Source organism: Anomaloglossus baeobatrachus, chromosome 2 (assembly GCF_048569485.1).
Source record: "Anomaloglossus baeobatrachus isolate aAnoBae1 chromosome 2, aAnoBae1.hap1, whole genome shotgun sequence".
Classification (NCBI taxonomy): Eukaryota; Metazoa; Chordata; class Amphibia; order Anura; family Aromobatidae; genus Anomaloglossus; species Anomaloglossus baeobatrachus.
The window spans coordinates 711,412,542-711,433,611 of NC_134354.1; the positions used below are offsets into that span (position 1 = coordinate 711,412,542).

The 21,070-nt window shown below is 45.0% G+C and overlaps 1 protein-coding gene across 1 annotated transcript in view; it reads left to right on the forward strand.

Moving 5' to 3' along the window:
* TRPC4 (transient receptor potential cation channel subfamily C member 4) overlaps nucleotides 1-21,070 on the forward strand; it is a 525,557-nt gene that overhangs the window by 166,322 nt on the left and 338,165 nt on the right. The window contains exon 2 of the mRNA XM_075337313.1: nucleotides 8,567-8,971. Coding sequence (XP_075193428.1) covers nucleotides 8,591-8,971 — 381 coding nt within the window. The 5' untranslated portion in view covers nucleotides 8,567-8,590. The remainder of the gene's footprint in view (nucleotides 1-8,566; nucleotides 8,972-21,070) is intronic.

Genomic DNA, 21,070 nt, shown 5'->3' on the forward strand with positions numbered 1-21,070 from the left:
CGAACCGAACTCGAGCCAATAGGCTATAATGGGAGGCAATCACAAACACATAAAAATGCATTATAAATGTACACAAACAGTTAATAAACATTGCCATAACACTTACCGGTCCTCGCGATCCCTTCTGCACTCTGTCTCCTGCCGCTATTCCATCCGATGATCGCTGAATCCTCCCGGTGACGGCACTGCCAGCAGAGATGCAGGACCTATCGTGACGTCAAAATAGCCATGTGACCAGTCACGTGGCTATTATCTCATTGGCTACAGACTGGTCACATGACTATGACGCGTCATGTAGGACCTGCGAGTGCATCTCTCCGGTACACGGTGCACATATGTGTATCGCCGTGTACCGGCGACATGCTCTAGCACACGGTCGACTCCCCGTTCCGTTAGGGACCGGCTGACACAGCCGGTCATTAACGGAGATCCCCGTTGCCATAGCAACGCAGTTAGCGATGACAGCACCGCTAACCGCGGCTCCGAGAGCACCATTGCTATGGTAACGCGTCTGTCAGCGTTACCGCTGTTACCGCTGACAGCCAGCACTGATCACTCACGGAGTGAAGGCTGCACGCTGCTTCCCGATTGTAGTGAGGATTGTACTGAGGATGAGGTTCCCCAGCCCCAAGTGATGAGCTGGTGCACATCAGCCTCACTATAATCGTCACTACTACTACACTAGTGAGGATTGTAGTGAGGATTGTAGTGAGGATTGTAGTGAGGATGAGGTTCCCCAGCCCCAAGTGATGGGCTGGTGAACCTCATCCTCACTACAATCGTCACTACTACTACACTAGAAAGAAAGAAGACAGAAGAGCAGGATCGTGGAGGGCTGACAGGGGGTAATAAAGATGGAGTCTCTAATGTGTCTGTGTATTTATTTCTATTAAAGTATTTTTTCTCTGTGTGGTGTTTTTTTTTAACCCTTTAATGGAGATTCTTAATGGCCGGGTCAAACGTGCCTGACATTAAGAATCTCTGGCTTAATACTGGCTAGTAAAACAAAGCCAGTATTAACTCATGATTACCCAACAAGCCACCCGGCTCCAGGGCTGTTGGAAGAGTTGGATACAGCGCCAGATGATGGCGCTTCTATGAGAGCGCCATTTTCTGGGACGGCTGCGGACTGAAATCCGCAGCAGAGGCGCCCAGAAACCTCGGGCTAACCTGTGCTGCGGATTCCAATCCCCAGCTGCCTAGTTGTACCCGGCTGGACACAAAAATGGGGCGAAGCCCACGTCATTTGTTTTTTAATTATTTCATGAAATAAGTGAAATAATTAAAAAAAAACGGGCTTCCCTATATTTTTGGTTCCCAGCCGGGTACAAATAGGCAACTGGGGGTTGGAGGCAGCCCGTGGCTGCCTGCTGTACCTGGCTAGCATACAAAAATATGGCGAAGCCCACGTCATTTTTTTGGTGGGCAAAAAAATTCTGCATACAGTCCTGGATGGAGTATGCTGAGCCTTGTTGTTCTGCAGCTGCTGTCTGCTCTTCTTCATACAGACAGACATCAGCTGCAGAACTGCAAGGCTCAGCATACTCCATCCAGGACTGTATGCAGAAGTTTTTTGCCCCCTGAAAAAATTATGTGGGCTTCGCCATATTTTTGTATGCTAGCCAGGTACAGCAGGCAGGTACGGCTGCCCCCAACCCCCAGTTGCCTATTTGTCCCCAGCTCGGAACCAAAAAAAAGGGAAGCCCTTTTTTTATTATTTCATGAATTTCATGAAATAATTAGAAAACAAATGACGTAGGCTTCGCCCCATTTTTTGTCCAGCCAGGTACAACTAGGCAGCTGGGGATTGGAATCCGCAGCACAGGTTGGCCTGAGCTTTCTGGGCCCCACTGCTGAGAATTGCAGTCTGCAGCCTCCTCAGAAAATGGCATTTTCATAGAAGCGCCATCTTCTGGCGCTGTATCCAACTCTTCCAGCACCTGCCTGCTATACCTGGCTAGCATACAAAAATATGGCGAAGCTCACGTCCTTTTTTTGTAGTTTTTTGGCAAAAAAAATAAAAAATGCTTCCCTGGATTTTCCATTGCCAGTGAAGGTAACACCAAGCAGTTGGGGTTAGCAGCCAGTAGCTGCTTGGATTACCCTTAGCTAACAATACAGAAAATCCAGTGGGAGCCCATATATATTTTTTTTAATTATTTATTTAAATAACTAAAAACAAAATGGGCTTCCCTGTATTTTGATTGCTGGACATCACAGTGCTGTAAAAATAAATCTTTAAAAAAATTACGTAGCGCTCCGCGGTATTTTTGATTCTCAGCGCAGATAAAGCAGACAGCTATGGGTTGCCACCCCCATCTGCCTGCCGTTACCTTGGTTGGCAATCAAAATACAGGGAAGCCCATTAATTTTTTCTATTTAAAAAATAGTTAAAAAAAAAATGACGTTGGGTCCCCCCATTTTTGATAGCCAGCTAGGGTAAAGCAGACGGCTGTAGCCTGAAAACCACAGCTGGCAGCTTTACCGTGGTTGGGGATCCAATGTGGAGGTCCCCTCAGGCTCTTTTTTATAATTATTTTATAAATATTAATAATTACACAATAAAAGTAGGGTCCCCCCCAAATTGGATCACCAGCCAAGGTAAAGCGGACAGCTGTGGTCTGGTATTCTCAGGGTGGGAAGCTCCATAGTTATTGGGCCTTCACAGCCTAAAAATAGCAGGCCGCAGGCACCCCAGACGTGGCGCATCCACTAGATGCGCCAATCCTGGCGCTTCACCCCAGCTCATCCCGTGCCCTGGTGCAGTGGCAAACAGGGTAATAAATCGGGTTGATACTAGCTGTAAAGTAACCTGAGATCAAGCCCAGCAGTTTGTGATGTCATGGCGTCTATTAGATACCCAACATCATAAACTGTAGGAACTAACAAAAAAAAAAAATCGACAAAAGAAATTTATTTGAAAAAACAGTCCCCAAAACATTTCCTCTTTCACCAATTTATTGTAAGAAAAAAAATAAAGGGGTCCCACGACGACTCTGGACCGTCTAGAATATGGGGGGGAGACACTCAGGGAACGTATCCCCCATTTTCTAGGAGTGCGGACCCTTCATGTGAGGAGTGTGGGTGCAATGAATCTGCACTCACTCTTCTCGGGTCCACAGCAGCAGAGTCCATGTCGTAATGGTTGCTACCAAAGCTGCAATGCCCTGCTCATGAGGTAAGGGCATGCCTAATCAGGAGAACTACTGTAGAGGAAGCTCTGCTCACTGGTATATATGTGCTCAGAGGTAATAATAGATAAAATTAGTGAGTAACCTCGGCACTCTAAATCTCCCAGACTAAGTCAGTAAGTCACAACGGATAGTAATCCAAAATCACTCTTTATTGGTCCGTATAAAGAAAAAAAATTTTTCATAAGCATATATGTTTTTGTCCAAAACAAGTTACAAATGACGTTTCGGCCTGAGCCTTCGTCAGATTGGACTTATCTGCATGTAATCATGAAAAATGACAATACTCAGTATCACATAAGAGTGAGAGAACAATAACATAAACTCGAACAATGTAGAGGTACAATTGGGATGCAGCACAAAAATTGCAACACAGCAAGAAATGAAACACATGATACAAATGTCATAATACAGTACAAGGACAATATAGTAATGACAAATATGGGGTCAGAGTAGGCTTAGACAGCTCTGGTACGAAAGAGATGTCAATCATAAAGTAACATGTGCAGTAGGTGTAGAGCTACACTATGCATGGCAGAGCTAATGGGTAGACCGACCATAGAAAAAGAACGGAGAAAAAGTGGAGAAAAAGTGGAGAAAAAGTGGAGAAAAAAATGGAGAAAAAAATGGAGAAAAAGTGGAGAAAAAGTGGAGAAAAAGTGGAGAAAAAGTGGAGAATAAGTGGAGAAAAAGTGGAGAAAAAAATGGAGAAAAAGTGGAGAAAAAGTGGAGAAAAAGTGGAGAAAAAGTGGAGAAAAAATGGAGAAAAAAATGGAGAAAAAGTGAAGAAAAAGTGGAGAAAAAGTGGAGAAAAAATGGAGAAAAAATGGAGAATAAGTGGAGAAAAAATGGAGAAAAAAATGGAGAAAAAGTGGAGAAAAAGTGGAGAAAAAGTGGAGAAAAAAATGGAGAAAAAGTGGAGAAAAAGTGGAGAAAAAGTGGAGAAAAAGTGAAGAAAAAGTGGAGAAAAAGTGGAGAAAAAGTGGAGAAAAAATGGAGAAAAAATGGAGAATAAGTGGAGAAAAAATGGAGAATAAGTGGAGAAAAAATGGAGAATAAGTGGAGAAAAAGTGGAGAAAAAGTGGAGAAAAAGTGGAGAATAAGTGGAGAAAAAGTGGAGAAAAAAATGGAGAAAAAGTGGAGAAAAAGTGGAGAAAAAAATGGAGAAAAAGTGGAGAAAAAGTGGAGAAAAAGTGGAGAAAAAAATGGAGAAAAAGTGGAGAAAAAGTGGAGAAAAAATGGAGAAAAAGTGGAGAAAAAGTGGAGAAAAAAATGGAGAAAAAGTGGAGAAAAAGTGGAGAAAAAGTGGAGAATAAGTGGAGAATAAGTGGAGAAAAAGTGGAGAAAAAGTGGAGAAAAAGTGGAGAAAAAGTGGAGAAAAAAATGGAGAAAAAGTGGAGAAAAAGTGGAGAAAAAAATGGAGAATAAGTGGAGAAAAAGTGGAGAAAAAGTGCAGAAAAAGTGGAGAAAAAGTGGAGAATAAGTGGAGAAAAAGTGGAGAAAAAATGGAGAAAAAGTGGAGAAAAAGTGGAGCACCCTTTGGTGCCTTTCATGTGGCACTAAGGGGTGCTTAGCTTTGTATTTAGCCAAAAAAATGAAAAAAAAAAATGACGTAGGGTTCCCCCTAGTTTTGTAGCCAACTAGGGTAAAGCAGACGGCTGCGGCCTGCAGAGCACAGCTGGCAACCTCACCTTGGCTGGTAATCCAAAACTGAGGGCATCCCACGCTGTTATTTTAAATTAAATAAATAATTAAAAAAAAAACACGTAGGGGTCTCCCAAAATTGAATCACCAGCCAAGGTAAAGCAGACAGCTGGGGCCTGATATTCTCAGACTAGGGAGGTCCATGGTTATTGGACTCTCCCCAGCCTAAAAATAGCAGGCCGCAGCCGCCCCAGAAGTGGCGCATCCATTAGATGCGCCAATCCTGGTGCTTCGCCCCAGCTCATCCCGCGCCCTGGTGCGGTGGCAAACGGGGTAATATATGGGGTTAATACCAGATGTGTAATGTCACCTGGCATCAAGCCCTGGGGTTGGTGAGGTCAGGCGTCTATCAGATACCCGACATCACCAACCCAGTCAGTAATAAAAGAAAATAGACGACAAACACATTTTTATTTGAAAAAACACTCCCCAAAACATTCCCTCTTTAACCAATTTATTAGAAAGAAAAACAAATCCAGGTCTGGTGTAATCCAAGGGGTTGCCATGACGATCCACACTGTCCCAGTCAATGAAGAGCAGGATGTTCCCCATTGGCTGGGAGAGCAGTGCAGTGACCTGAGCTAACATCAATGGGTCAACCCAGGTCACTGCAGGGGATGACAAGTGCTGCTGTCAGCGAGGTACATTACCTGCGCTGATCTCCAGCACACTGACAGCCCCTGTCACTGAGTTCAATGACCGCCGCCTTCACACCAAGTATCGCGAGAGGCCCGTGACGTCACCGCTAGTCAGTCTCGGGTCGGAAGCGAGAGAAGGTGATGTGACAAGCGGCGGCCATGGAGGACAGTGACAGCGCTGAGGTCGGGATGGCGGGACTTCATCACCGCAGGTAAGCCGAGCGGGACCATGTGTGTGTGTGTGTGTGTGTGTGTGTGTATGTATTTATGTGTACATGCCGCGGGCAGGAGGGGGCGGAGCGAGCTGAGCGGGGAAGTGTGGGCTTCCTGCACGTAACTAGGATAAACATCGGGTTACTAACCAAAGCGCTTTGGTTGGATACCCGATGTTTATCTTGGTTACCAGCTTCTGGCAGGCTGCCAGCGATGGCTCCTGCACACTGTAGCTGTAAAAAGCCCTGCTTTTTGCTGCTAGAACCGTTCTCGAACGTATCTAGAACTATCGAGCTTTTGCAAAAAGCTCGAGTTCTAGTTCGATCTCGAACAGCCCCCAAAATCACTTGAGCCTAGAACTGGAGAACCTCGAACCGCGAACCGCGCTCAACTCTACTCGCGGCCACCGATGGATCCTCCAACTGTGACTGCAAGTCGCCCGAGTGACAGCGATGAAGTCACAGGTGAGTTGTGGTCTCGGGTGGAGGATCCAGCTGGCCACAGATAACCTGAGTGACAGCAGCGCTAATCGTGCTAATCACTTCAGTCACTCAGGGGATTAGTGGTCACCGGTGAGTCCTGCATGGGTGACCGCTAATCAGTAAGTGACACAGACAGAGCCGCGGTATGACAATGAAGTCGGGTGAAGTTCACCTGAGTTAATTCTCATCGCACGTCGCTGTCTGCTGTCAGCGGGTATGTATCAATGACATTGTGCATCACGCATGGAACATTTCACACGGACAACACACGGACATGTCACTTACGTGTCTCACGCACACACGGACATTCAACATGCACACACGGCTAGCATACGCAATACACACGGATGCCACACGTACCATAAAACGGACTTAAAAATGGAAAACGGACCTGAAAAACGGACCGTATGACACGTGCGTGCTTTTCATGGATGTGTGTTGGAGGCCAGAGAAAGCGTATTGTGGAAAGATAGAGCTTTTTGGTAATCAGTCGATTGTTTACCAAAAATGGAACAAGGTCTACAATGAAAAAGAACACAGTACCTACAGTCAAATACGGTGGAAGTTAAAAAATGTTTTGTTGTTGTTTTGCTGCCTCTGGAACTGGGTGCATTGACTGTGTGCAAGGCATCATGAAATCTGAAGATTACCAAATGATTTTTGATTGCAATGTAGTACCAAGTGTCAGAAATCTGGGTTTGCATGCTAATTCATGGGTCTTCCATCAGAACAATGACCCCAATGAAATAGGTGGAAACAAAGCCGTGGAGAGTTCTGAAGTGGCAGCAATTAGTCCATTTAACTCCTGTGGAAAGATTTTAAAATTGCTGTTGGGAGAAGGCACCCCTCAAATATGAGAGACCTGGAAGGTTTGCAAGAAAAGAGTGGTCCAAAATTCCAGTTGAGAGGTGTAAGAAGCTTGCTGATGGTTATAGGAAGCGATTGATTGCAGTTTTTTATTCTAAAGGGTGTGCAACCATATATTAAGGTGATATGAAAAATTTACGGCCCATGTTTGGAGTTTTTTGTGATATTTTGCCCAATTTCACTTTATTTGTCTGTTTGTTTGTCATTCCAATACACACAAATGAAATATACATATGTATAAAAAAAACATAAATAATTGAAATAATTTCTTGGGAGAAATACTAATTTTGTTTGGAATAATTTCAAGGGTGCCAACATTTTTGGCCATGACTGTACGCCATACCATCTCAGTTGAGTTACATTTGGGTGATTGTAGAGGCTACGTAACCTGACATAGTGCCTGCAAGTGTGTTTTGGGTAATTGTCCTGTTTTAGCTTTTACTTTATTATGAAAATCCTGCTGGTTGGTTCCCTTTAAAAGAGATATTAGAATTTAGAGTTGATGGTACCTTTATATGCCATTATTACGTTGCATATAATCAGTAGGGGCTAACTTTAAAAAACACCATTAATCAACATATTGAAGGGACAGGGCAGTTGAGACCTTTTCAATGTTATGACTGTGCCTGGAGTATTAGCTCAGCCCATTCATATGAACGATTCTGGGTAGAGTTGAGCTGCCCCAACAGACTGTACCCTGCTGCCATACTCACACTAATGTTACTATGCAGTTTACTGCTTTGTTCTGTGATTGATGGAGGTACCAAAGTCAGATCCCTACCAAGTATAAATTCATAGTCTATCCTTATGTTAAGGCCGCTTTACACGCAACGACATCGCTAACGAGATGTCGCTGGGGTCACAGAATTTGTGATGCATATCCGGCTTTGTTAGCGACATCGTTGGGAGTGACACCTACAAGTGACCGCTAACTATCAAAAATACTCACCTAATCGTTGATCATTGACACGTCGTTCTAATCCCAAATATCGTTGCTGTTGCAGGACGCAGGTTGTTCGTCGTTCCTGAGGCAGCACACATCGCTATGTGTGACACCCCAGGAACGATGAACAATAGCGTTCCTGCGTCCTCCGAGGTGAGCGTGACCTTCATGCGGCTGCTCTCCGTCCCTCCGCTTCTATTGTCGGGCCACTGTGTGACATCGCTGTGATGCCGCATGAACCTCCCCCTTACAAAAAGAGGTTGTTCACCGCCCACAGCGACGTCACTAGGAAGGTAAGTATGTGTGACACGTCCTAGCGATATTGTTCGCCACGGGCAACGATTTGACCGTGACGCACAAACGACGGGGCGGGTGCGATTGCTAGTGACATTGCTTGCGATGTTGCAGCGTGTAAAGCACCGCTAAATTGTGGAAAATCTTTTTAAATCACAATATCATAATATACTACAAGTGCATCATAATAAAAAAATCTTTTGACGCTAACTGATATTTTTCTCTATTTTGCAGAGACTATATATGATGGCATAAAGTATGGCTCAGTTTTACTACAAAAGTAAAAGCAACAATTCTCATTTTCAAGATCGGATCCCCCTCCGCATTGTACGATCAGAGTCTGCACTGTCCCCTTATGAGAAAGCCTACCTAAACTCGGTGGAGAAAGGTGATTACGCCAGCGTGAAGCAGTCACTTGAAGAAGCCGAAATTTATTTCAGAATCAATATTAATTGCATTGACCCCTTGGGAAGAACAGCGCTATTAATTGCCATTGAAAATGAAAACCTTGAATTGATCGAGCTATTGCTAAGTTATAATGTCTATGTTGGAGATGCTTTACTACACGCCATAAGGAAAGAAGTGGTTGGAGCAGTTGAGCTGTTATTAAATCACAAAAAGCCAAGTGGAGAGAAGCAGGTAGGATAATTATTTTATTATTGATCAGTGTTACAAAAGTTTATTTGTTTAATTTTCTTACTGCGTTATAGGAAAATAGACTTATCTCATGTTGTAAAATGTGTTTACTAATTTGTGCAAAGTTTCTGCTTATTACAACTGAGGAATGTAAAACTACGGAAAAAACAATTACCATATTTTTCGGATTATAAGACACACTTTTCCTCCCAAACATTTGGGAGGAAAATGAGGGGTGCATCCTATAATCTGAATGTAGCTTACTGAGGCTGGTGGAAAAAGGGTCAAAGGAGGCAAGGGCGATGCTGCGGGCTTACTGCAGGTGGTGAGCTGTGCTGCGGGCTGTGCGTGGCCAGGGGTGAAAGACCTAATCAGCAAGCTCCTCTTCACCCTATCATGAGCAAGAGCCCCTTGGAGCTTGTAGCCATTGACCATGTCAAACTGGAGCCCAGTTGTTCTGGATATATGTATGCTATGACAGTCATTAACCACTACACAATTTTTGTGGTGGCTGTTCCCGTGAGAGACCTTACTGCCTGGACCACAGACAGTCTTGTGGAAAAGTTTCCCCTTATTGTATGAGAGTCCTAGAACGATTCTCACCGATCAGGAGGCAGCTTGATGTGGAGCAATCACCATGAAACACAGTGTCTGCAAATTGAGGTTCTGATCTGGTATAAATCCTAAAGTCATATGACAAGGATTGTTAAAGGGTCAATTTTGACTTTTAGGATTGCTACTTCCAATAGTTGGCACTAGAGTTTGGCTACTTTCTCCCTGAAGAAACAATTTGCATATTTCCCAGAGTAGCATTGCAGCTTAGTCTCCACATTACTGGCATGCGATATTCATCTAAATATCTGAAACACATGATCATAGAGCACAGGATAAATGTGAGCTGAGCCTTACTGGAATCTTTAGAAGGCAGAATAAACAAATCAAGAGCAGGTCAAGAACTGGTTTTATTTTTTTTATATCATTCCTCGTGCTGCCTAAGTAACTAGATGACTTTATGCTTCCGGTCGGTGTGATTACAGTGATACAAGGTATCACTGTATCCTATTTTTTTTTATGTTTGGCTACTATCACGCAATATGAAGAGGTTGTTTTTTTTGTTACAAAAAAAAAGGATTTTTTTTCCTTACCATATTTTGAGAGCTATAATTTTTCGGTACTCCTTCCAAAAGAGTCATGTCAGGGCTTGTTTGTTGTGGGGCCAGTTGATGTTTTATTAGTACCATTTTAGGGCACATAATGTTAATTGATCGCTTTCTATGCCAATTTTAATAGGCACAATGAACATAAAACAAGAATTCAGGATTTTTTTTCTTTGGGGGGGTTTGTCATTCACCGTGAGGTAAAAGCAAAAAGACAGCTTAATTCTTTGAGTCAGTATGATTACAGCAATAGTATGTTTATATTGATTTTTTTATGTTTTTATGGTGTTGCACAATAAAAACAATTTTATAGAAAAAATAATTGTTTTTACATAGATTTATTCTGTGAGCTTTAACTTTTTGTTATTTTTCTACTGATGGAGCCGTTTGGTCTATTGTTTTATGCAGGACAGGATGACATTTTTAGCAATACCATTTTTAAATACATTTTGACTTTTTGATTGCATTTATTCCACTTTTTGTTCAGCGGTTTTATGAAAAAGCAATGTTTTTTGTCACATTGTTTATTTTTTTAAGGTGTTCACTTCAGGGGTTAAACAGGGTGACAATTTTATAGCTTGGGTTGTTACGGATGTGGCAATACCAACCTGTCTTTTTTTTTTTTTTTTTTTTTATTTTCACATAAATGTACATATTTATTGGTAAAATAAAAAAATCTTTATTTTGTGACCTTTTAAAATATTTTCACAATTTTTTACATTTATTTTTACTTTTTTAATTTACTCAAGAGTAACTTTCATTATTCTGATTGCTGATATAATGCATTGAAATGTAACAATGTTGCCATATATTATACCTGTGAGAGCTGCACTTACAGAAGCCTCTTAGGCCATGCTCCTGCCATTGTCTAACAGGCTTGCTGTAGCTGGTTGATCCAGAGGTCATCATGACGAACTCAGGTTGCCACTGCAACAATCTGGCTTCTGCAATAATGTAATATTTTGTGTATACAGCTTATATTTAGACCTATGTGTCTCTCTGGCTACAAACCATGAATATACTCCGATTCCATGGAATGAAAGCATGTTCTGCAGAATGTGTCAGCATCATACAGGATAAATATTAATCTTCTATTTCTTCTATTCTCCCTAAGTAGTTCATATACTTGGCCACTGTACAGTTCTGCTTAGTATATCCACGTTGTTTTTTTTCCATTTACAACTCTGATTCCAAACACTGTATTATTAGCACTAAGCCAAGAAGGCGAAATGCAACAAGCAGATAATTATAAACATAACCTGCCTACCCTTTTAAAGTAAAGTACACATCACTTGCTGGGGGCACTCTACTAATTAATTTAGATTTTTAAATTCCATTCCCTCCTCTCGCTGTCCTCCTTCTCAGGAAAATATTCTTAGAAAGATAATTAGTAATATGGCTGATGGAATTAATTCACATAAGTATACAAATATCACACGACTACTAGAGAATATAGGCCTTGAGGACATGAGGCTAAAAACCTACCAAGGGAAATATCTCTCTTTTTCCTGTGATACACAAAACCTCAGTAACACATTAATTGCAATTACAATGTAGTTACTCAATCTACCGGGACTTAAGGAAAGAAAACATTATATATATATAGCTACATATATATATATATATATATATATATATATATATATATATATATATACATTAGCTGTTGTACCCGGCATTGCCCGGGATAGTAACTGTCACTCTGACTCTCTCCCAGTCTCTGCTTGTCTGTCTCTGTCTCTCTGTCTGTCTCTTTCTGTCTCTGTTTGTCTCTGTCTGTGTCTGTCTCTTTCTGTCTGTCTGTCTCTGTGTGTGTCTGTCTGTGTCTGTCTGTGTGCCTTTCTGTCTGTCTCTTACCCTGTCTGTCTGTCTCTTTCCCCATCTGTCTCTTTTCCCATCTGTCTCTTTCCCCGTCTGTCTCTTTCCCCGTCTGTCTCTTTCCCCATCTGTCTCTTTCCCCGTCTGTCTCTCTATGCGTCTCCCCATAGATATCTTATTAGCTCACACATAAGCTTCTTGTACTAACAATTTCCTTTGTTCCTATAGCAACCAATCAGTGCTTCTATTAATAACCTGTAGCTCCCAGCTCCATTGACTTTAATGGAGGCAGGTTTTTTTCAGAGTAACTGTAAAGTGCGGGGTTTAATTTTCATGTCAAAACATGACGTTCCCTGGGTCACATGAGGTGTCTGTGCAAAATGTTGTGATTTTTAAAGCGACGGTGTATATTCCTTTAGCAGACATACATACATACACACACACACATATACACATACATACACTCAGCTTTATATATTAGATATATACAGTAGTTACTTGTCTTATTTTGTTAAATGAGTAAAATTTCAATGTGCTTGTAAATAAATCAACTTTGCAATTTCCGTATTATTAAAATTCTCCATTCTCAGTAGGGATATTGAATTGTATAGTTTACTATTTACTACCTAGATTACCAACCACTGCTGCAGTCTATTAATGTTGGATGGCTTTCTAGGCAGGGAGAGTGTAATTTCAGGCATCCAGTGATCTGGCCAACTTTAGTCCCATGAGCACCTCCAATGAGGCAGAGCTAAAGCCACCCCTGCTTCACAGTTAAGTCTGGCGGTGCAATCATGCCTTGTTTGAGCTGTCAGTCTTCAGGATCAGACCTCTTACACAGCAAGAGGATCTGTGAGCTCCCGAAAAAAGAGCATGAGACAACGCCCTTTATCCCCTGGCGATTTTCCATTTTTCGTTTTCGTTTTTCCTCCTCTTCTTTCAAGAGCCATAATATTTTTATTTTTCTGTCAATATAGCAGTAAGACGGCTAATTTTTGCAGGATGAGTTGTACTTTTGAAAGAAACCATTAGTGCACTGATAAAATGTAAAGAAATCCCAAGTGTGGTGAAATTGCAAAAAAATGCCACTGCACGATTGTTTTTCGGGTTTTTATTCACCATGTTCACTATCGGGTAAAACTGACCTGACATTGTGATTCCCAGGTCAGTATGAGTTCGCAGATACCAAACATGTAGAGTTTTACTTTCATCTATGTAGTCAAATAAAATTCAGAACTTTGTACAAAAAAAAAAAGAAAAGCGCTTTTGTCGCCATTTTCTGAGACCCAAAAGTTCTTGTTTTTCAGGATCTGGGGCTCAGTGATGACATATTTTTTGTGTCTTGAGCTGACTTTTTTTTTACCTATAGTTTCTTTGAGAATGTGATGTTTTGATCTCCTGCTATTGCATTTTAATGCAATGTTGCAGTGACTAAAAAAACATAATTTTGGCATTTGCAATTTTTTTCTTGCTACCCAGTTTACTGATCAGATTAATTGATTTTACATTTTGATAGATCGGGCGTTTCTGAACTCGGCAACACCAAATTAGTGTTGAGTCACCCCCCAGCATTCGAGTACGGTTCAGTTCGTCGAACAGCGGCTCCGTTCGGTGAACGTTCGGCGAACTTTCGACGAACTCCTTCGAACACCATTGAAAACAATGGCAGGCAAATACAAACACATAAAAACACATTATACATATACACATACAGTTAATAAACATTGCCATTACACTTACAGGTCCCCGCGACGCGTCCTGCACTTGGTCTCCCGCCGCTTTTCCTTCCGATAATCGCTGCGTCCTCCTGGTAACCAGCACTGATGATAGGACCTTCCGAGACGTTGTCATAGCATGTGACTCGTCACGTGTCTATTATCTCATTGGCTACAGACTGGTCACAGGGCTAGACATCATGCTAGGTCCTGTTTCTTGTTTGTAAGTCTGTCTGTGTATTTATTTCTTTTAAAGTATTTTTTCTCTGTGTGGTGTCTTTTTTTTAACCCTTTATTGGAGATTCTTAATGGCCGGGTCAAACTTGCCTGACATTAAGAATCTCTGGCTTAATACTAGCTAGTAAAACAAAGCTAGTATTAACCCTTATTACTCAGCAAGCCACCTGGCTTCAGGGTTGCTGGAAGAGTTGGATACAGCGCCAGATGATGGCGCTTCTATGAATGCGCCATTTTCTGGGGCAGCTGCAGACTGCAATTCGCAGCAGACGGGCCCAGAAAGCTCGGGCCAACCTGTGTTGCGGATTCCAATCCCCAGCTGCCTAGTTGTACCTGGCTGGACACAAAAATTGGGCGAAGCCCACGTCATTTTTTTTTAATTATTTCATGAAATTCGTCAAATATTAAAAAAAAGGGCTTCCCTATATTTTTTGGTTCCCAGGTGGGTACGAATAGGCAGCTGGGGGTTGGGGGCAGCCCGTAGGTGCCTGCTGTACATGGCTAGCATACAAAAATATGGCGAAGCCCACGTCATTTTTTTGGGGAGCAAAAAACTCCTGCATACAGTCCTGGATGGAGTATTCTGAGCCTTGTCGTTCTGCAGCTGCTGTCTGCTCTCCTGCATACTCTAGTGAATGGAGCATTCTGAGCCTTCTAGTTCTGCTCCCCCTGCCTCTCCCTTCAGCATACAGTCCTGGATGGAGGATGCTGAGCCTTGTAGTTCTGCAGCTGCTGTCTGCTCTCCTCCATACAGACAGACAGCAGACAGCAGCTGCAGAGCTACAATTCTCAGCATACTCCATCCAGGACTGTATGCAGGAGTTTTTTGCCCCCCAAAAATATTGCATGGGCTTTGCCATGTTTTTGTATGCTAGCCAGGTACAGCAGGCAGCTACGGGCTGCCCCAACCCCCAACTGCCTATTTGTACCAGGCCGGGAACCCAAAATATAGGGAAGCCCTTTTTTTAAAATTATTTCATGAATTTCATGAAATAATTTAAAAAAAAAAATGGCATGAGGTTCACCCAATTTTTGTGTCCAGCCAGGTACAATTAGGAAGCTGGGGATTGGAATCCGCAGCGCAGGGTGCCCAAGCTTTCTGGGCAACCCTGCTGCGAATTGCAGTCCGCAGCTGCCCCAGAAAATGGCGTTTTCATAGAAGCGCCATCTTCTGGCGCTGTATCCAACTCTTCCAGCTGCCGTGGTGATGGGTGGCTCGCTGGGTAATAATGGGGTTAGGGATAGCTGTATATTATCAACTGGCCCTAAGCCCGAAATTCATGGTGTCACGCCAAAATTAGACATGGCCACCATGAATTTCTAGTACAGATAAAAAAAACACAACACACAAAAAAATATTTTTATTAGAAATAAAACAAAACACAATTAGTGACTCCATATTCATTAAAATAAAGAACCCCCCTCCACAGTAATCCTGGGTCAAGGGTCCTGCGCCGTCCAATCCAGATCAAATATCATCTGATCGGTTTGCTGAAAGGCAAAGCGATCAGATGATGTGTCAGGTTTAAGGGCCTGAATCACATGACACAGCAGCTGATTGTATAAACGGCTTTTATACAATCAGCTGATGCATTCGTGAAAAAAAACAAAAACAGAAAAAACTACACACTTCTGTGCAGACTCCTGTCCGACAGCAGCAGCTGATAATTTAGCCGGCCGGGCGGTAAAAAGCCGGCCTCACCACTCGACTTATAGTGTCAGCTGATGCTGTCAGGTGACCGCATCAGCTGATCATTGCCAGGTCTGAGAGAGAGAAAAGAGAGAGAAAAGAGAGAGAACAGAGAGAGAGAGATCAGAGAGAGAGAACAGAGAGAGAGAACAGAGAGAGAGAAGAGAGAGAGAGAAAAGAGAGAGAGAAAAGAGAGAGAAAAGGGAAGAGCGAGAGGGAGGGAGAGAGAAGAGAGAGAAGAAGAGAGAAGAGAGAGTGTGAGGAGAGAGAGAGAAGAGAGAGGAAGGAGAGAGGAGAGAGAAGAGAGAGGAGAAAGAGAGAGAAAAGAGAGAGGGGAGAGAGAGGAGAGAGAAGAGAGAGGGAGAGAGAGAAGAGAGAGAGAAGAGAGAGAGGAGAGAGAAGAGAGAGAGAGGAGGAGAGAAGAGGAGAGGAGAGAGAGAAGGGAGAGGAGAGAGGAGAGAGAGAGAGGGAAAAAGAGAAAAAGAGAGACTGAGAAAAAGAGAGAGAGAGAAAGAGAGAAAAAGAGCGAGAGAGAAAAAGTGAGAGAGAGAGAGAAAAAGAGAGAGAGAGAGAGAGAGGAGAGAGAGAAGAGAGCAATGCAGCCTTATTCCGTGAACTGCTTCGATTTTAGAGGTGTGTCCGCGGCTCACAGCTGATGTCCGGCTCCTCCCCTCAGTGCATAATTAAATTAAATTATAATTATAAATAAATAATAATTATAATTCTTTACCGGGACGGCCGGGACTCGAACTCGTGAGCTAAATCTCCTTAGGTAGTAGCTTTATCCATTGAGCCACTGCCTGTAATGAAAAGCATGGGAAGATTTGGTAATCTTGACCTCTATACTGCAGTAGAGAATCCAGAAGCAGATTGTTCAGCTGCAATGATGGATGAATGGATGCTGAAAGGAGGAAACACTGGCACCATTCAGCAGCTAACCGCTCAATGTTCCTATTTCAGGATTATACATGCATTATATGGCTTGTAAGTTTCATTGCATTCTGGCCACGGTGCTCATTCCAATGAAAGGCCACTTTCCCCCTGACCTGATGGTCGAATAAAACAGCTTATTTTTACCGCATATTTGGTGAGTGCCTTCGGTCTCTTTTCACATGGACTGCATGGATGGAGGGATGGATGGGCGGATGGATGGATGGGCGGATGGATGGATGGATGGGCGGATGGATGTATGGATGGATGGATGGGCGGATGGATGTATGGATGGATGGATGGGCGGATGGATGGATGGATGGATGGATGGATGGATGGATGGATAGGCGGATGGATGGATGGATGGGTGGATGGATGGATGGATGGATGGGCGGATGGATGGATGGGCGGATGGATGGATGGGCGGATGGATGGGCGGATGGATGGATGGGCGGATGGATGGGCGGATGGATGGATGGATGGGCAGGCAAACACCGGCAGTACCACACTCATCCTTGCACACACGCAGGCACTACAACCCTCATCATCACGCACACGCAGGCACTGCAACCCCCATCATCCTCGCACACACGCAAGTACTACGGCATGCATCATCCTCGCAAACACGCAGGCACTACAACCCCCATCATCCTCGTACACACGCAAGCACTACGGCATTCATTATCCTCGCACACACGCAGGCACTACAATCCCCATTATCACTGCACACGCAGGCACTACAACCCCCATCATCACTGCACACGCAGGCCTTACCTCATTGACGTCCCCGCTGACAGCGCGGCTCACTTCATTTCTCCGTGGATCTGATACAGAGCGCTCATGTTCTACGGCACTCCTGTCAGCTTCATGTAGCATGCGTCGCGGGACCTTTGTGGATTACGTTGGACCTGGAGGGGTATTTGGGGATTTTAATAAAATGGTGAAAGAGGGTGTTTTTTTGTCTTTTATTCCAAATAAAGGATTTTTTATTGTGTGTGTTTATATACTTTCACTTACAGGTTAATCATGGAAGGTATCTTGGGGAGACGCCTGTCATGATTAACCTAACCCTATTACCCCAATTGCCACCACACCAGGGCAATTCGGGATGAGCTGGTAGAGTCCCGGGACTGTCACATCTAATGGATGCGGCAATTCCGGGCTGCTGATATTGTTAGGGTACTGGGCTCCCCATAATGTTGCGATCCCCATCCTAACAATACCAGCCTCCAACCGTGTGGCTTTATCCTGGCTGGTATCAAAATTGGGGGAACCGCATTTTTTTTTTATTATTTATTAATTATTTATTTTACTGCATGATATACACCCACCCGCCGGCGGCTGTGATTGGTTGCAGTGAGACAGCTGTCACTCATCGTGGGGGCGTGTCTGATTGCAACTAATCATGGGCGCTGGTGGGCGAAGACAGAGAATACCTGATTGAATAATGAAGCGGCAGCCATTTTCAAAAGAGGAAAAGCTGCCGGAGCTTTGTGACAGCCGTGCAGCGCCGCGCCCGTGATCGGTGAGTAGGAAAGAGAGAGGGATTGTGCTGGGGATGCAGGATGCACATAACCTTACTGTGAAAAGCCACGCTTTTGGTGATTCGAACCATTATCGAACCTAACTCGAACTGCCGAACTTGAAGCGACTCGATCGCCGCCCAAAATCACTCGAATTTGAAATTGGCAAACCGTTTGAATCGAACATCACTCAACTCTACACCAAATATGTGTGTTATTATTATTATTATTATTATTATTATTATTGTTTTATTCTCAATGGGGCAAAAGGGATTGGATCTGAACTTTTTAGTTTTTTTTTACTTTTTAATATTTTTTAAAACTCTTTTTTTTAATTTCTTATACTGATTTTACCAGTCCTCCTATGACTGCACAGTCGGATAATTTCAGAATCGCTCTGGTCGGGAGAAATTCTGTGAGTGCTGGCACTCTGCCGGCATTCACAAAAAACAAATCATGTGTCACGATTAGGGTTGAGCGCGGTTCGCGGTTCTCCAGTTCGCGGTTCGAGTGATTTTTGGGGCTGTTCTAGATCAAACTAGAACTCGAGCTTTTTGCTAAAGTTCGATAGTTCTAGTTACGTTCGAGAACGGTTCTAGCAGCAAAAAGCAGGGCTTTTTTACAGCTACAGTGTGCAGGAGCCATCGCTGGCAGCCTGCCAGAAGCTGGTAACCAAGATAAACATCGGGTATCCAAGCAAAGCGCTTTGGTTAGTAACCCGATTTATTTATCCTACTTACGTGTGCAGGAAGCCGACACTTCCACGCTCAGCTCGCTCCACCCCCTCCTGCACGCGGCATGTACACATACATACACACACACACACACTCACCTGTCCCCAGCCATGCAGTCCACGACATTGACGTCCTCAGCGCCACATGACCCCGCTAGACTCCACCCACTTCGCACTCTGCCGCCAGCACAATGGCTCCGCCCACCTGGCACTCTGCACACATGGTCCCACTAGGCTCCGCCCACCTGGAACTCTGCACACATTACCCTGCTAGGCTCCGCCCACCTGGCACTCTGCACACATGGTCCTGCTAGGCTCTGCCCACCTGGCACTCTGCACACATGGTCCCGCTAGGCTCCGCCCACCTGGCACTCTGCACACATTACCCTGCTAGGCTCCGCCAACCTGGCACTCTGCACACATGGTCCTGCTAGTCTCCGCCCACCTGGCACTCTGCACACATGGTCCCGCTAGGCTCCGCCCACCTGGCACTCTGCACACATGGTCCTGCTAGACTCCGCCCACCTGGCACTCTGCACACAATACCCCGCTAGGCTCCGCCCACCTGGCACTCTGCACACATTACCCCGCTAGGCTCCGCCCACCTGGCACTCTGCACACATTACCCCGCTAGGCTCCGCCCACCTGACACTCTGCACACATGGTCCCGTTAGGCTCCGCCCACCTGGCACTCTGCACACATGGTCCCGCTAGGCTCCGCCCACCTGGCACTCTGCACATATGGTCCCGCTACGCTCCGCCCACCTGGCACTCTGCACACATTACCCCGCTAGGCTCCGCCCACCTGGCACTCTGCACACATTACCCCGCTAGGCTCCGCCCACCTGGCACTCTGCACACATTACCCCGCTAGGCCCCGCCCACCTGACACTCTGCACACATGGTCCCGTTAGGCTCCGCCCACCTGGCACTCTGCACACATGGTCCCGCTAGGCTCCGCCCACCTGGCAATCTGCACACATGGTCCCGCTAGGCTCCGCCCACCTGGCACTCTGCACACATGGTCCTGCTAGGCTCCGCCCACCTGGCACTCTGCACACATTACCTCGCTAGGCTCCGCCCACCTGGCACTCTGCAGACATGGTCCCACTAGGATCCGCCCACCTTGCACTCTGCACACATTACCCCGCTAGGCTCCGCCCACCTTGCACTCTGCACACATGGTCCCGCTAGGCTCCGCCCACCTGGCACTCTGCACACATTACTCCGCTAGGCTCCGCCCACCTGGCACTCTGCACACATGGTCCCGCTAGGCTCTGCCCACCTGGCACTCTGCACACATTACCCCGCTAGGCTCTGCCCACCTGGCACTCTGCACACATGGTCCCGATAGGCTCCGCCCACCTAGCACTCTGCTCACATTACCCTGCTAGGCTCCTCCCACTTGGCACTCTGCACACCTGTCACTCTGCACACATGGTCCCGCTAGGCTCCGCCCACCTGCCACTCTGCACACATGGTCCCTCTAGGCTCTGCCCACCTGGCACTCTGCACACATTACCCCGCTAGGCTGTGCCCACCTGGCACTCTGCACACATGGTCCCGTTAGGCTCCGCCCACCTAGCACTCTGCTCACATTACCCTGCTAGGCTCCACCCACTTGGCACTCTGCACACCTGGCACTCTGCACACATGGTCCCGCTAGGCTCCGCCCTCCTGGCACTCTGCACACATGGTCCCGCTAGGCTCCGCCCACCTGGCACTCAGCCATCCTGCTCTTCATTGACTGGGACAGTGTGGATCGTCATGGCAACCCCTTGGATTACACCAGACCTGGATTTGTTTTTCTTTCTCATAAATTGGTTAAAGAGGGAATGTATTGGGGAGTGTTTTTTCAGATAAAAATGTGTTTGTCGTCTATTTTTTTTTATTACTGACTGGGTTGGTGATGTCGGGTATCTGATAGACACCTGACCTCACCAACCCCAGGGCTTGATGCCAGGTGACATTACACATCTGGTATTAACCCCATATATTACCCCGTTTGCCACCACACCAGGGCACGGGATGAGCTGGGGCGAAACACCAGGATTGGCGCATCTAATGGATGCGCCACTTCTGGGGCGGCTGCGGCTTGCTATTTTTAGGCTGGGGAGAGTCCAATAACCATGGACCTCCCTAGTCTGAGAATATCAGACCCCAGCTGTCTGCTTTACCTTGGCTGGTGATCCAATTTTGGGGGGACCCCTACATGTTTTTTTTTTTTTAATTATTTATTTAATTTAAAATAACAGCATGGGGTGCCCTCAGTTTTGGATTACCAGCCAAGGTGAGGCTG